This window comes from Dendrobates tinctorius, unplaced genomic scaffold, assembly GCF_039654945.1.
Source record: "Dendrobates tinctorius isolate UK_male_01 unplaced genomic scaffold, ASM3965494v1 ptg000114l, whole genome shotgun sequence".
NCBI lineage: Eukaryota > Metazoa > Chordata > Amphibia > Anura > Dendrobatidae > Dendrobates > Dendrobates tinctorius.
In genome coordinates, this window is record NW_027361782.1 from 16,099,794 (window position 1) to 16,114,103 (window position 14,310).

At 40.3% G+C, this 14,310-nt stretch overlaps 1 protein-coding gene across 4 annotated transcripts in view; it reads right to left on the reverse strand.

Moving 5' to 3' along the window:
- Positions 1-14,310, reverse strand: part of LOC141101061 (protocadherin-11 X-linked-like) — a 1,762,603-nt gene that overhangs the window by 1,469,115 nt on the left and 279,178 nt on the right. Inside the window, exons 4-5 of one of the 4 annotated variants that reach the window (XM_073589872.1) lie at positions 11,540-11,629; positions 4,857-5,637 (exon numbers count right to left, since the gene is read on the reverse strand). The exons of 2 other annotated variants lie outside the window; for them this stretch is intronic. In XM_073589872.1, coding sequence (XP_073445973.1) covers positions 11,558-11,629 — 72 coding nt within the window. In that variant the 3' untranslated portion in view covers positions 4,857-5,637; positions 11,540-11,557. Of the gene's footprint in view, positions 1-4,856; positions 5,638-11,539; positions 11,630-14,310 lie in introns of those variants that run through there. One more of the 4 variants, XM_073589874.1, reaches the window with a different exon arrangement.

Below are 14,310 nucleotides of genomic sequence, written 5' to 3' on the forward strand. Positions count from 1 at the left end.
AAGAGCCACCTTGACAGAATGCAGTATTAGTGCTGCACAAGGTGGCTCTTTTACTTAAAATCGCCTGGAGGGGGTGACAGGTTCCCTTTAACTGGTGATCTGCTTTGTGATGGCGCAGGTACAGACCACCACTGTTCAAGGTGGGAAAATAAGTAAGATGTGAAAGTTTCAGGACATAATGGGGAGGTCGTGTCGCAATAAATAAAGACCGATGCTTCAGCAGAGTGGCCAATGGTGCTAGGCAAGTTGTTTTTTTTTTTTGTGAACAACAATTCAAATCTTTAAATGTTTGAATTTGCCTGAAGCTGCAAATTTCAGTAAATTTGACTCAAACTTGATTCACTTTTGATCAATCCGATCATCTCTAGTAACAGGTCATCACAGCTCAACAACAGACATAGGAGAAGAACATTAGACAAATGCTTCAATAACTACAGCAGTGAAGAAGATGAGAGTAGAAGTTTGGGAATAATATCAAGATTTAATTCATAGTGGAGAGTGATAGGAGAGCAGCCAGGAGCAGTTGCCAGTGGTGGAGCTCAATCTGTTCTGCTGCATGTGAATTACATTTACATTCATTTCATAATTTTTAATGCACTAGAAAGCAACAGCAAGTCATACAAAAAAAAATCTAAAATCAATGTTTGTGTGTGGTGGTGTGATTGCTTGTCACAATTGATTATACTCAGTTTTTGCATTTCTTGTGAAATAGTTTTTGTGGCTGGATGAATAATTTTTTGTTCGGATATTTAACAGCAAATTTCTACCTCACAAATTTGTTTTTGCATTTCTGATTTATTTTTATTATTCAAATGTTAAATCCATACACACCACATCAATACAGTATTCTGTTGCAGGTGCATATTTTTTGTTTACGTAACCAACTAGAGTTTCCTATCATGTCATTTTTGTAAAAAAAAAGTAAAATTTTGTTGAAAAATTTGCAAGAAAGTAAACATTTAACTGTGTATGTTGGTTTATGCACACCTGTTGTACTTTTCCAATTTGACAACCATACACACAACATTTATACCGCAGCCTGCAGTCACATGTTGCTTTCGGTGTAAGTATCTTCCTACCTAGCATTTTTGTGTTACATTATTTTTGGCAAGGGATGAATTGAGTAATTGAGGATTAAAAGATTGTCAAAAGTTAATTAAATCATATTATTAAAGAAAAAGTGACAATAGCAACAGACAGGGTAGTGTACAAGAGAAAAAAACACATACAGTGACTAAGAATGTGGGAGCTGCTAACAGCAGCAGAAAAAGCACCACCACTGGCACCAACTGACCGGCAATAGTACTGTTAAACACAGGCTACTATTGGCCTCCTTTGCCTCAGACAAGGTATTAGTGAGGAGAAAGCAGAGGGCATTATGGAATATATGGTAGGTCACTACTCTCAGCCATAGGCCGGGGTCACACTTGCGAGAAACTCGCACGAGTCTCGCATCTCAATACCTGGCACTGCCGCCGGCACTCGGGACCAGAGCGCTCAGCCTCAGCTGCATAAAAGTACATGCAGTCGCGAGACTCGTGTGAGTTTCTCGCAAGTGTGACCCGGCCATAGTAGGATAATGTTACCTCTGACAACGACACTGTCAGTTTGAGTCAGTGTTCTGCACAGAAAGGTCTGACCGATCATAAATGACTAGGAGGGATACATTTTTCACCATTTTTTTATTTAAAAAAAAAACATGAAAAGTGTAAGTGTGATTAAATTGCCTGTTGGTTACTACCATGTTACCATTAATTTTTATCAAGAGGAAAGTTTTGGTATTACTAACTTTGCTTGTGTTTGCTTAAAAGGGGTTCAAGTAAGGGGAGTTTTACACACATCTTTTCAGAGGGTGAAGTTTGTTTTTAAAAAAATTGTAGAAATTGGAGAATCATCATTTTAAAAAATGTGTTCAACACTGATAAAACATGTGTATTTATATATTAGGTTAATGCAACTCGTGCAAAATTTGTGAGGGTAAAAACAGGGAGTTTACTTAGGGTCCAAATAACTATAATTGCTGCTGTACAAAAAGTAGTGCAAAAATATCTCTCTAGGGCTTTATCATACCGTATTTAGTCAAATATCTTTTCTCATAAGCAAAAGAATTGCTCCCGACACCTACACCACAGCAGACCTAGCTCTGTCACATATTGGGGTGCCGAAAAAAAAAGAGGAATAATGATATTAGATTTGTACGTGCCGTTATAGTACAGGGTGGGCTATTTATCTGGAAGCACCTAAATAAAATGGGAATGGTTGGAGATATCAACTTTCTGTTTGTGGCACATTAGTATATGGGAGGGGGGAAACTTTTCAAGATGGGTGGTGACCAAGCACACCATTGTTTTTCTTGTGAAATTCTCAATAAGTTTGATGTGTCACATGACCCTCTTCCCATTGGAAAAAATAAAGTTGGATCCAAAATGGCCGACTTCAAAATGGCCGCCACGGTCACCACCCATCTTGAAAAGTTTCCCCCCTCCCATATACTAATGTGCCACAAACAGGCAGTTGATATCACCAACCCTTCCCATTTTATTTAGGTGTATCCATATAAATGGCCCACCCTGTACATCTCACACATGAAAATAAAAGTCTTGTTCACATTGGATTTTCCTCTTTATCATACAATGCATCATAATATTATTAAAATTTGCAATGCAGAAATGACAATAATAATCTTCATATTTGCATTCGCATTGCTTTGTCTCTACTTTTCCAGGACTATTTCACAGTCATATATTTTTTTAAATGCACTGAATTATTTTCACACATTAATATTTTTTTCTTTATTTTGCTTTTTTTTATGGCGTTCAGAATTAAATGTGAAAATCTAGCAGTCATTTGGATAATAAGGGTTGCACAGTCACAGACACCAGTCTGTTTAGAAAAACAAGTTGGTTAGGATAAATGGCCCCGTTGGGTCGCACTTGCTACTCTGCGGCGTTATGGAAAGGTCACATGTACCTAATTCGCCACCTCCAAAATCGAGTTTTACAGTCTGTTATTCAACAATGAAATTGACTTATGAAGTTCATGCTGTGCCCTCCATTATGCTGCTTACTGCACCATCAAAACGATTATTGTCAATTTCCTGATGCTATCAGGCTCTAAGGAGCCGTCGGTTCATCTCCAGAGCACCATTTCAGCCATAACAAAAGAAATGCATCTTTTAAAAAAGCACTGACTTTGAAATTATTAAATTTTTTTTCCCTTTTGGTCAGGGCCAGCACATCGAACATCGAGACATCAACCATTTACCTATTTCTTGGAGCTATATTTTCCTTCCGGTAACTATGACACACAATTACAGAAAAAAGCTAAAGTATATTTTTTAAAAAGATAAAATAACGAAGAATAAATTTAAAAGAAATTTATCGTGAATCTCCTGGTCGTCTTTCACAGGGCAGCACTTTATGAAGGAGGACATTATGACTTCAGAGATATATCATTTTATATCATTTAATTTAGCAGTACACTGTAAAAAGTTGATTCATTAAGAGAAAGCCTGTGAGTCCTGATGACTCCGCCCCTAGAGTGTGAGGGGCCAATAGGACTCACAGGTTTCTTATGAGTCCGCCAGAAATTAACACATCAACTTTTTCTATGAATGCACACAATCATAAAAAACTATATATCCCCGAGCTCAGGATCACCTCCTCTATCTAACACTGCCATTATGTAGAAGAACTGACAGAGCTAATTAAAAATAGCTCCAATGATGTATCACATTCTTAATAAACTGAGTACATTATGTTTCTACTCATTCAACGTCTCTTATTTTCTTACCCAAGTCATCACTTGAGGTTGCATATATGGGCACTTCTGAATTTAATTGATCAGTATATGACTCCACTCCATTCTCCACCACCGACCTCCACTGATCTTACTGCTACTTGTCTATTGGCCTATGAATAGGTGATAACTTGTTCCAACCCAAATAACCCTGTAATCCTCTATATTATATATGTATTCGATACAAACCTTCACCACTTTATCAGGAACTTACTGTACAGAGTACAGCTACTCAGATCAGTCTATGGAGGACTGGGGCAAAACTGAGAATAGTCGCATCAAGTTTCCCGATGGGCGACTTAATCCTTTCTCTATACCATTAGCAACTCACAAAGGGGTGGATGGATGGGACTGAAAATTGTCTGCCGGCAGCGGACTCCCCTATTTTATGAGAAGTCATGATGATTACCAGCCCAAGGTAAGCCTCATACGGTACAGAATTATGTTAGGATGCCCATTTCTCAAATCATTTGTGTATGACATTGATATTGGACGTCTCTGTTCACAAACTGGATCCATTAAAAATGGAGCAATTATGGATGCACATTTTAGTTTCCATTTTGTATCCATGTTTGTAACATGTCTTTACTTAAGTATCCATTTTTACCTTCACGTCTTGTATTTTGGGCAAATGCAAAGCTTAAAAAAAAACAGATCGCGAATGGGTGACATAATGGAAGACCATCCATTGTGATCCATTTACCATAGACTTAAATGTTAAAAAAATGGATCTAGTTGCTTTTTTTTGATCAGACAAAAAATACATGTGCAGACTTCATTTATTGATCGAGCAGAAAACATATGGCAGCTGGAAAGGAGGCAAACGGGAGACATTTTGAGGACACTTCTGTCCCCATTCAAATGAATGGGTCCAATACTGTCACGACTTTGTCATCCCAAAACGGATCTAAAAACTGAAATAACTACTGGAAATGTGAACATAGCCGTATTGCTACTACCGGTGTGAGCTTTTATGAGGCCAATACTAAACAAATGTGACTTTTACTAAATGAAACAAAATGTGAGATGTGCGAGATAAAAATACACCATGTACCATGTCATTTAAAAAAGCAGTCACTTTATTGAGCAATATATGTTAAGGGGAACACCATATTCCTTTAAATACTCTTCCGGATTATAAAAAGAAAAAAAAGAAACATGATTTTTTTTTTTTTTTTTTTACAGAATACAAATCGTTTTCTCTGCTTTTATAATCTTTCATATTTTGTATATTTCTTTAAGAAAACTATAGGGAAATCCAGCAAATTAGCAATCTGTTAAATTACACACACGTCTATTAAATGTACATTATAATAAACAGATCTTTAAAAAGGTTTGTGTATAAAGAACATTACATGTTGTGTGTTTTTCTTCTTTACATTGATGCATATGTTTTATTGCTCCCTAATTCAATATTAACAACCAGATTATATAAATAAAAATAAATAAAATGGAAAAAAAAAAAGCCAAGAAGCAAAAAAAAGAAAGGAAAAAAGATATATATTTTACAAGCAATAATTGAAAACAATGCACTATTTTATTTATAACCATCGCTCCAAGTGAGCGATGGGGAAGAGTCCTTGTCATAGTTCTACCTTGGTTTTTGATGTCTACAGTATGACACAAAGTGTGTTGTCCTTGATGGATAGATACATGGATGACGTCTTGCCCTGGATACCTTTCATTACGGGTGCTGGAATGGGGTCGTCTTCGCCAATCAGATTCGGGAGAAAGCTTTTTTTCTCGTGCTGTTTCCATATTCCATGTTTGCTGGTTAAACCTCATTGTGTATGCAAACGATCTCAGTACATGACCTCAGATGCGGGGACGTTCTCAGAGCTGGCAAATAGAGAAACAGCATGAGAAAAAGTGCTTCCCGAACCATTTCACCAAACACTATATGGTCATTAAAGAAGCACTCCCATCAAAGTGTTTATCCTCTTAATATATTACACTCATATTATACAGCATTGTGTACTTACAACTGCTCATTTTGTCTTTCTACTCCGTTAATTCTCCTCTTTTCTCAGCTCTATGTAGAAACAGGTGGTCAGTTTTCCCCGAATGAGTCATGAGTCATCACTGCAGAAGTCCCTGGCAGGGGGAGGAGAGAGCGGCTGGGTCAGGAGGTGAAGAGGGGGATGACTCATGCAGGAAAAGGACTTCTTGTTTCTACATAGAGCAAAGAAAAGAGAAAAATTATCTGTGTAGAAAGGGAAAATGAGAAGTTGTAATCACACAGTGCTGTATAATATGATGACTGCAATATATTACAGTGTAAAACAGTGCACTCCAGTGATGGGAGTGCTTCATCATTAGCATTACAAGATTATTCACTAATTTTACGAAACACTACACGGTCATTGAGTTACGTAACCCAACAATATTGTCAACATGTGCATTTAGTCAGTTCACCATAATCATTAGTAAGTTTATCATGATTGTTATTAAGTCGTTAAGCCAGGTTCACCCAGTGCTACATGCACAAAGAAATTTATGAAGTCACTTCACCATTGTCTTTTCTAGGTTGACTAAAGTTCTTAAGAAGATCATTGTGTCCGTTTCCCAAATTGTTTGGTAAGCGGACACAATTATATGGTAAGAATTTTGGTCAACTTCATTGATAAACTATATACGGTAGAGTTTGGTAATCAGTTGACCAAAGTTCTTACTAAGTCATTGAGAAAGTTTACCAAACTCTTCAATACATGGTTAGAGTTAGGTGAACAACTTTATTATTGACTTATTTGTGCCAGTTTCACAAATTATGTACTGTAGAGTTTGGTAAACTGACTCGATGACCTAGGAAAAATGTTGGTCAATAGATTACCAAAGCCTAAAGTACATCGTTTATGAATCGGCTGATCAACATTCTTACTAGGTAATGGAGTCAGTGTTTCAAACTCTATCAAACATGTGTGTATAACCTTGGTTCAATGACCTACTAAGAACATCGGTCAACTAGGTCATAGACCTTTGAATGGTAGAGTCTGCAACACTGACTTCATGTTGATCATCGGATTCATAAACCATGTACTCTAGAGTTTGGTAATCTGTTGACCAACATTCTGACTAGGTCATTGAGACAGTTTACGAAACTCTACAGTACATGGATCAGGAGTTGGCTGACCAATTTTCTTACTGGGTCACAGCATCAGTTTCACAGGTCATGTATGGTAGAACCTAATCAATGACGTAGTAACAATGGTGAACAGCTGATTTATAAACCATGTATGCTACAGTTTGGTAATCTGTTCACCAAAGTTCTTACTAGGTCAGTGCGTCAGTTTACCAAACCCTAGATCCTATAATATCCAGTAGGGAAAATAAGTATTGAATACACTGCCGATTTTGCAAGTTTTCCCACCTACAAAGAATGAAGAGGTCTGTAATTTTTATCATTAGGTACACTTCACCTGTGAGACCGAATCTAAAAAGAAAATCCAGAAAGTCACATTGTATGATTGTTACATAATTAATTAGCATTTTATTGCATGAAATAAGTATTTGATACAATAGAAAAACATAGCTTAATATTTGTACAGAAACCTTTGTTTGCAATTACAGAGCTCAGACGTTTCCTGTAGTTCTTGGCCAGGATTTCACACACTGCAGCAGGGACTTTGGCCCCTTCATCTGTACAGATCTTCTCCAGATCTTTCAGGTTTCGGGGCTATCGCTGGGCAACATTAAGTTTCAGCTCCCTGCAAAGATTTTCTATTGGGTTCAGGTCTGGAGACTGGCTGGGCCACTTCAGGACCTTGAAATGCTTCTTAGAGGGAAGGAGGTTGTTGGCCAAAATCTTGCAATACATGACCTCATCCATCTTCCCTTCAATACGGTTTTGTCCATGGTGGAGAGGTTGGAGTGTCATTGAATGAGTGTGTGGACAGATGTCTTTTATACAGGTAATGAGGTCAAACAGATGCAATTTATCCAGGTAATGAGTGCGGAGTAGGAGGCTTCTTAGGCCGGGATCACACATGTGAGAAACTCGGATGAGTCTTGCACTGCCGCCAGCACTCCAGAGCGGAGCGTGCGGCTCCAAGTATTGCTATGCGGCCACATGCTCCGATCTGAGTGTCGGCAGCAGTGTCAGGTATTAAGATATGAGACTCGTCCGAGTTTCTCGCATGTGTGATCCCGGCCTTACAGAAAAACTATCAGGTCTGTGAGAGCCAGAATCCTTGCTGGTTGGTCGGTGATCAAATACTTATTTCATTAAATAAAATGCAATTTAATTATGTAGAAATCATACAATGTGATTTTCTAGATTTTGTGAGACATATTATATATTATTGACTGCAGAGCAGAATTATATATATATATATATATAAATATATATATATATATATATATATAAATATATACATACTGTATTTATTTTTGTAATTCCACCTCTCCATTGAGATATTAGCAATCAAAGCATTTTGGCTCCTGAACAATTACCAGAGAGATTTCATGGGGTGTGTACTTGGTCCTCTTTCTGACAAAGGCATATCATAAGCAGGCTGCAACACACAGAGAAATGAAGAATATGCCCGCACAATAGCATTGTCTGTTTTCCTCACTGCAGAGTGGTGATGAGCTGAAGCACAGCAGAGCTGAGTGTGACTCACTAAGCGCTTTCAGCGTTCATCTCCAGCAGTCAGTGTGGGGGGAGGGGCATTATTGCAGAAGTTGAGTCTCATTACAACCACTTCTAATAGCTCTTTTCTCAGATTCAAATTCAAATGAGCTTTATTGGCAGGATCAAACACAAAATTGCATTGCCAGAGCACATGTAGTGCTGCCGACTCTGCTGTACTGCTCCTCCCACCACACTGACTGCTGGAGATAAAGTCATTAATCACACGCAAGTCTGCGGTGCTCTGGCAAAGGTCACTCTGCAGTAAGGAGAGCAGACTGTCATTATGTCTCACACACAGCTTGTTGTAAGCTAGAATGGGGATATGTTTCATGTGTAAGGGGTGTGCAGGTGGCTGATTTCGCCTCTGAATCTTGATGCATATCAGCTGGATCAAACTATGTACGCTGTGGATGTTTTACTAATGTGCTTATGCGTATATGTCATTTATAGTATACGTTTACATGTGATGTAATGTTTATATACCTGTATTGTGTTAGGGACTAAGGGAGGGACAGATAACAACATAGTTAGGCCTAATGTTTAGCATAGTCTAAGGTTATGTGAAGTATAGTGCAGTGGGGGTACTATAGAGGCAGGGATGTGGATATAGATGTAAGATAAGATAGTTAACTGGTTTTAGCCAGAGTAGTAATAGTTAAATGTTTAACCCAATAGGAAGCTAGCTAGTGGGAGGAGCTAGTTCTTAGGTAACTAGATTGTTCTAGGAAGAGTTGTGAGGTTAAGTGTGAAGTGAACAGAAGCAATGCCAGAGGGGGAGACACAGGGAAGTGAAGGCTCGGGTTACAGAAAAGATGGAAACTGTCCACCGGAAACAAGTGGGAGTGGGCAGCCTGAGGAAACAAATGGAGCGGCTTTTGGGCAACTCCCGAGACGTTCCTGAATGGAAGAGGAACGGGGAGCCCCTGGAAGAAGCAGGACCGTCATCTCAGTTAGCTGTGGTACTGGGTCCCTGGGAACCAGATCTTATGCCAGAGGACAGTATGAGGGAGAGCCTAGAGCAGGAAGTTTCTGTGTCATGTGAACAATACTGGACTGTAACTGCTGCACATGGGAACAAATTAAGTAAAGTTTTGCAAAAAAATGAACAGAGACTCTGACAATATTTGTGTGTGCGTGAGAAGAGAAAGAGCCGTGCACTCGGAGGAGAACGCTGGCCCTCAGGTGGGTGAAACCACTAACACACACAGTACATTACAAAATGGACATTCTGATTTTACAGTAGCGGAGCGTCAGAGTGTGGAAGAGTTAAAGCCCCTCGCCACTAATGACACCCTGGCCCCCGTTACACATGTTTCCCCTTGTATGTGGATGCCTGCTTATAATTGGCAAAGCTGGCAGCACCATGAGAGGAGAGCTACTAGAAGTGTTTGTAATGAGAATTAATGTTCCAGCACTACCCCCACCCTAACTGCCAGGGATGAGAACGGAAAGCTGTCAGGTAATCACACTCCGCTCTGCTGTGCTCCAGCATCCGTCATCACTCTGGAGTGATGAGAGCAGACTAATTATGAATGCTATTGTGGGGCCGTCATATTCTTTCCTGCCTACTTATGATTGGTCAGTGTTAGGAAAAGAAAGAAGTACACACCGCTAGTGAAATCTCTCTTATAACGCCTACTAGGACTTTAAAAAAAAGGTTTTACTTTACTCTGCAGCAACTATTACATCTTGTATCCAGTTCAACATGAAAAATTTGGTGACAGGTCCTCTCTTTACAGTCATGAAAAGTTTAGCCAACTTACAAAAAAAAAACCCTGCACAGTCTGATATATTTGATGATTTCCTCATACTTTAACTATCCTACTTCTCTCTTGTCTTGCCATCGCCACCTACAGGCAGTTACCCTGTAAGTCAATGTTTGACTCAGTCTGAGCAATGTCCGATATCCTCAGTCACAAGCTATGGCTCTACAGCAGTGTTTCCCAAACTCCGGTCCTCGCGGACCCCCACAGGTCATGTTTTCAGGATTTCCATAATATTGCACAGGTGAGATAATTCCTGATGTCTTGATGATACTTCCACCCCCTGGGAAATACTATGGAAATCCTGAAAACATGACCTGTGGGGGTCCGTGAGGACTGGAGTTTGGGAAACACTGCTCTACAATATAATGTATCACACATTGACTTGTAGAGTATTTAGCTATAGGTGGCACTGCAGAGACCATTCCTCCCTGTATAAGGAGGGCCAAGTTCTTCATTGAAGGAGTTGTCTGGGACTTTAATATTGATAGCCCATCCATAGGATAAATCCTCAATATCAGATCGGTGAGGGTGTGACACAAGGGACCCCCGAAGATCATCTGTTCCTGGTGTCAGTGGTGTTGGGTACTGCTCAGTTTCGGAGCTACACGGAGCAGCTCTGTTGACTGTATAGTGGCCAGGACCAGGTATTGCACATCTTTCCTTTTTTCAAATCATTGGGGGGTGGATGTGTAGTACCAGGCCACGGCCACTATACCATGGATGGAGCTGTGCAGCTCTGTAACTGAGCGGTATCAGCCACCAACGACACCGGAACAGCTAATCGGCAGAGCGCCGTGTATCGCACCTCCACTGATCAAACCTTAGTGGCCTAGCCTAAGAACAGGCCATCAATGTTAAGGTCCCAAACAACCTCTTAAAAAAATTGTAAAGTTACTAAAATACAAAAGTCACATAGTGGCCAACAACGGACAACTGGTCATGTGTAGACAAAGTTTTATCTGGAGTATCCAAACAATCGTAAAGTAGCAATTGCTAGCTTATGGTCATTATCTGATTGAGAGGCCCTATTGTTGATCAACATGACTTTATTTAAAATAAGCAAAATAAACATTGGATTTTAAAGGCCAAACCTTGACTTAAAAGTCCTTTCATTGGCTCTGAAGCCGTATAATGGAATTTATCCACATATGGCCGGATGACACCCACTAACCATGACCTACACAAAGTTTGTGAAAAGAGTCATCACAAATACAAGACTTCCCATCTGGCCACTAGAATGTAACAAAGTAACAGTTTCGCCTTCTAGTGTTCTAAACTGCGGTGGACGGCAACTAGAAGTGTGTGAAAAAGGAAAGTAATTGTTCAAAGGACGAGGAGCACTCACCAAGACAGCAAACAGTGATCAAGACACTGCTGTAGGCTGCCCAACATTAACTGACGCTGCATTGTCAAGTATCCAGTGAAAGCGAAGGGGCTGAAATAAAGGGAAGAGATGAAGGTGAAGCACACAAATAAAAAAGGCACGTCTACAATTCTCAAAAACAGCAAACTCCAACAGTGGCCTCCAAGCTCGGACCCTGCAGGTGCAACAAAACTACCAACATAAGCATGCTGGGATTTGTAGTTCTGTCGCAACTGGAGAGACACGGATTGGAAACCGCTCCCATAAATGCACAGAACAGTTCATTGTACATTTTCCCAGAAGGCAAGTTTACGTTCTGCATATGCGTGTGATGCCAGACATACTGAATTATCAGGAATACTGAAAAGATGCTTTCCTATAATCCAGAAAATCCAGGATTGCAATCACTGAACTCAGTGGTACAACCCTGCAGCGTTCACTTGTCCGGGGCCATTGGGCACAGGGGATTTAATATTGTGGCTGCAGATTTTCTACACATAGGAAGAAAATGGAAATAAAAAGCAAAAATCTGCCAGATTGAGCGGAGGATTCCTGACAAAGGCGGCAAACCCTGTCCAAGAAGAAATGTCACATCCACCGAGGAAGCAGAAGCAGTGCCGACACCATGACAGGGAGGACGACAGAAGAGGAGACACAGACATACGGAACTACTCAGCACCGGCAGAGCGTCCGCCCTGCTCATCACAAGCAGCAAACCTAAACTACAGAGATGGCAAGAAGAAATCATGAACCCTTCAAAGATGAAAACTGCAGACTTGATGTGTTTATATACTCCAGTCACAGCCAAAGCTGCACTCACAACTCTTGTGACTTCCTGGTGCGTCAGTGCAGTGCACTATGGGGCCTGAAATAGCAGTTCTGGGGTTACATCTTGTGATTATTAGGGCTTAGTAGATAACACATTCCAAGTAAAAACCGGCAGAACTGTCAATGCAGCTTTGGATGTGACTAGAGTACACTAGTTAAAAATAAATGAAATAAAATATTAATTGTATCTAGATATCAACAAAGTGCCTCTGTCATACAAGTCATAGAACTAATTTACAAAGCTCATTTACCCAGTGGCTCAGTGGTTAGCACTGTACAGTGGCTCAGTGGTTAGCATTGTATGGTGTTCAGTGGTTAGTAATGTAATGTGTTCAGTGGTTAGCACTGTAATATGTTCAGTGGTTAGCACTGTACTGTGACTCAGTGGTTAGCACTGTGTGGTGGCTCATTTGTTACTACTGTATAGTTGCCCATTGGTTAGCACTGTATGGTGGCCTGGTGGTTAGCACTGTACGGTCACTCAGTATTTAGCACTGTATGGTGGCTCAGTTGTTGGAACTCTATGGTGACTCAGGGGTTAGCACTGTACGGTGGCTCAGTTGTTAGTACTCTATGGTGACTCAGTGGTTAGCACTGTACAGTGACTCAGTGGTCAGTACTGCAGCCTTACAGCTCTAAGGTCCTGGGTTCAAATCCCACACATATGACAACATCTGCCAGGAGTTTGAATGTTCTCCTCATGTTTGCGTGGGTTTCCTCCGGTTTCCTCCCACACTCCAAGGACTGATGGGGAATGTAGATTGTGAGCCCCGATGGGGACAGAGATGATAATGTCTGTACAGCGCTGTGGAATATGATAGCGCTATATAAGTGAGGACAATAAATAATAAAGCTACAGAAACCTTCCGCCTACAATGTGATGTCGCTAGGTTTTTTATCAAGAGGCACACCATGACAGAGGACTGCAGAAAAGACGTCTTTAAATTGGATGTAATGGACATAACAGGTGCTGGATTATCCAATATTCTGGAGTAGTGGCCAAAAATGATACAAGAGTGACTAGTAATGGTAGGAAGGCTTTAGGAAGAGGCAGCAGATTGGAAATGTCATTTCATGGCAGTGGAGACAAGAGCTGGATGAAGCCTTCTTGATTATCAGCCTTTCTGGATAATCAGATGCTGCAGCAGAGGGATTTCCCTGTATTTGAATATTCAGACCTCTGCCCATGGTTATTATATCCTGAAATACACTTCATGTTTTGTTAGTGGCTCGGACACAAGATCAGAAGTCGCTGCTGTTATCAGCGATGATGAATTTTGCCAGAAAATCAATATGACTAGAACATTTATTATATAGAAACAGCCGGTGGCATAAAACCAAGCGGCGCTCCGCCTATGATTTATAGGGTGTGACGTCCCGGCAAACCACATCTATGGTCCACAGGACTCATCGCTGAGTGCAGCAGCCACGAGACAGGACTGGGACCAGCTCGCTGTTAGGACTGGTTGGGATCCCGCTGAATCCATCAATCTGTCCGGCTTCAGAGCAGCGCTCCTTAGCGCTATAGACAAGAGCCTGTAAGCGCTGCACTCACTGCCCAGGAAGCGGAGCACCTATCGGCTGCAGAGATGGCCGGTCACAGACAATGAATCGGAAATGATACAATGAAATATCTTTTCGATGTTGAGAACAGAGAGGATTCTTAGTAACGAGTAAATGGCAAAGTTCTTTTGTTTTAACAAGTATTTTGCATTTTTCCATATAAGAAGATGAGTCACTCACCAGCTTTACAATCTATTGTGTGACAAATGAATTAAAAGAATTCTCTGTAAGTAAAAGCTGATAATGATACATTGTGTAAAGAGTTATTTATTTATTGTTATATTGTTATGGACACAATAAAGCAATTTGCTACGTTGTTCTAACCTGAAAGAAAAGAACAATCACAAGTGTGAATCCTGACA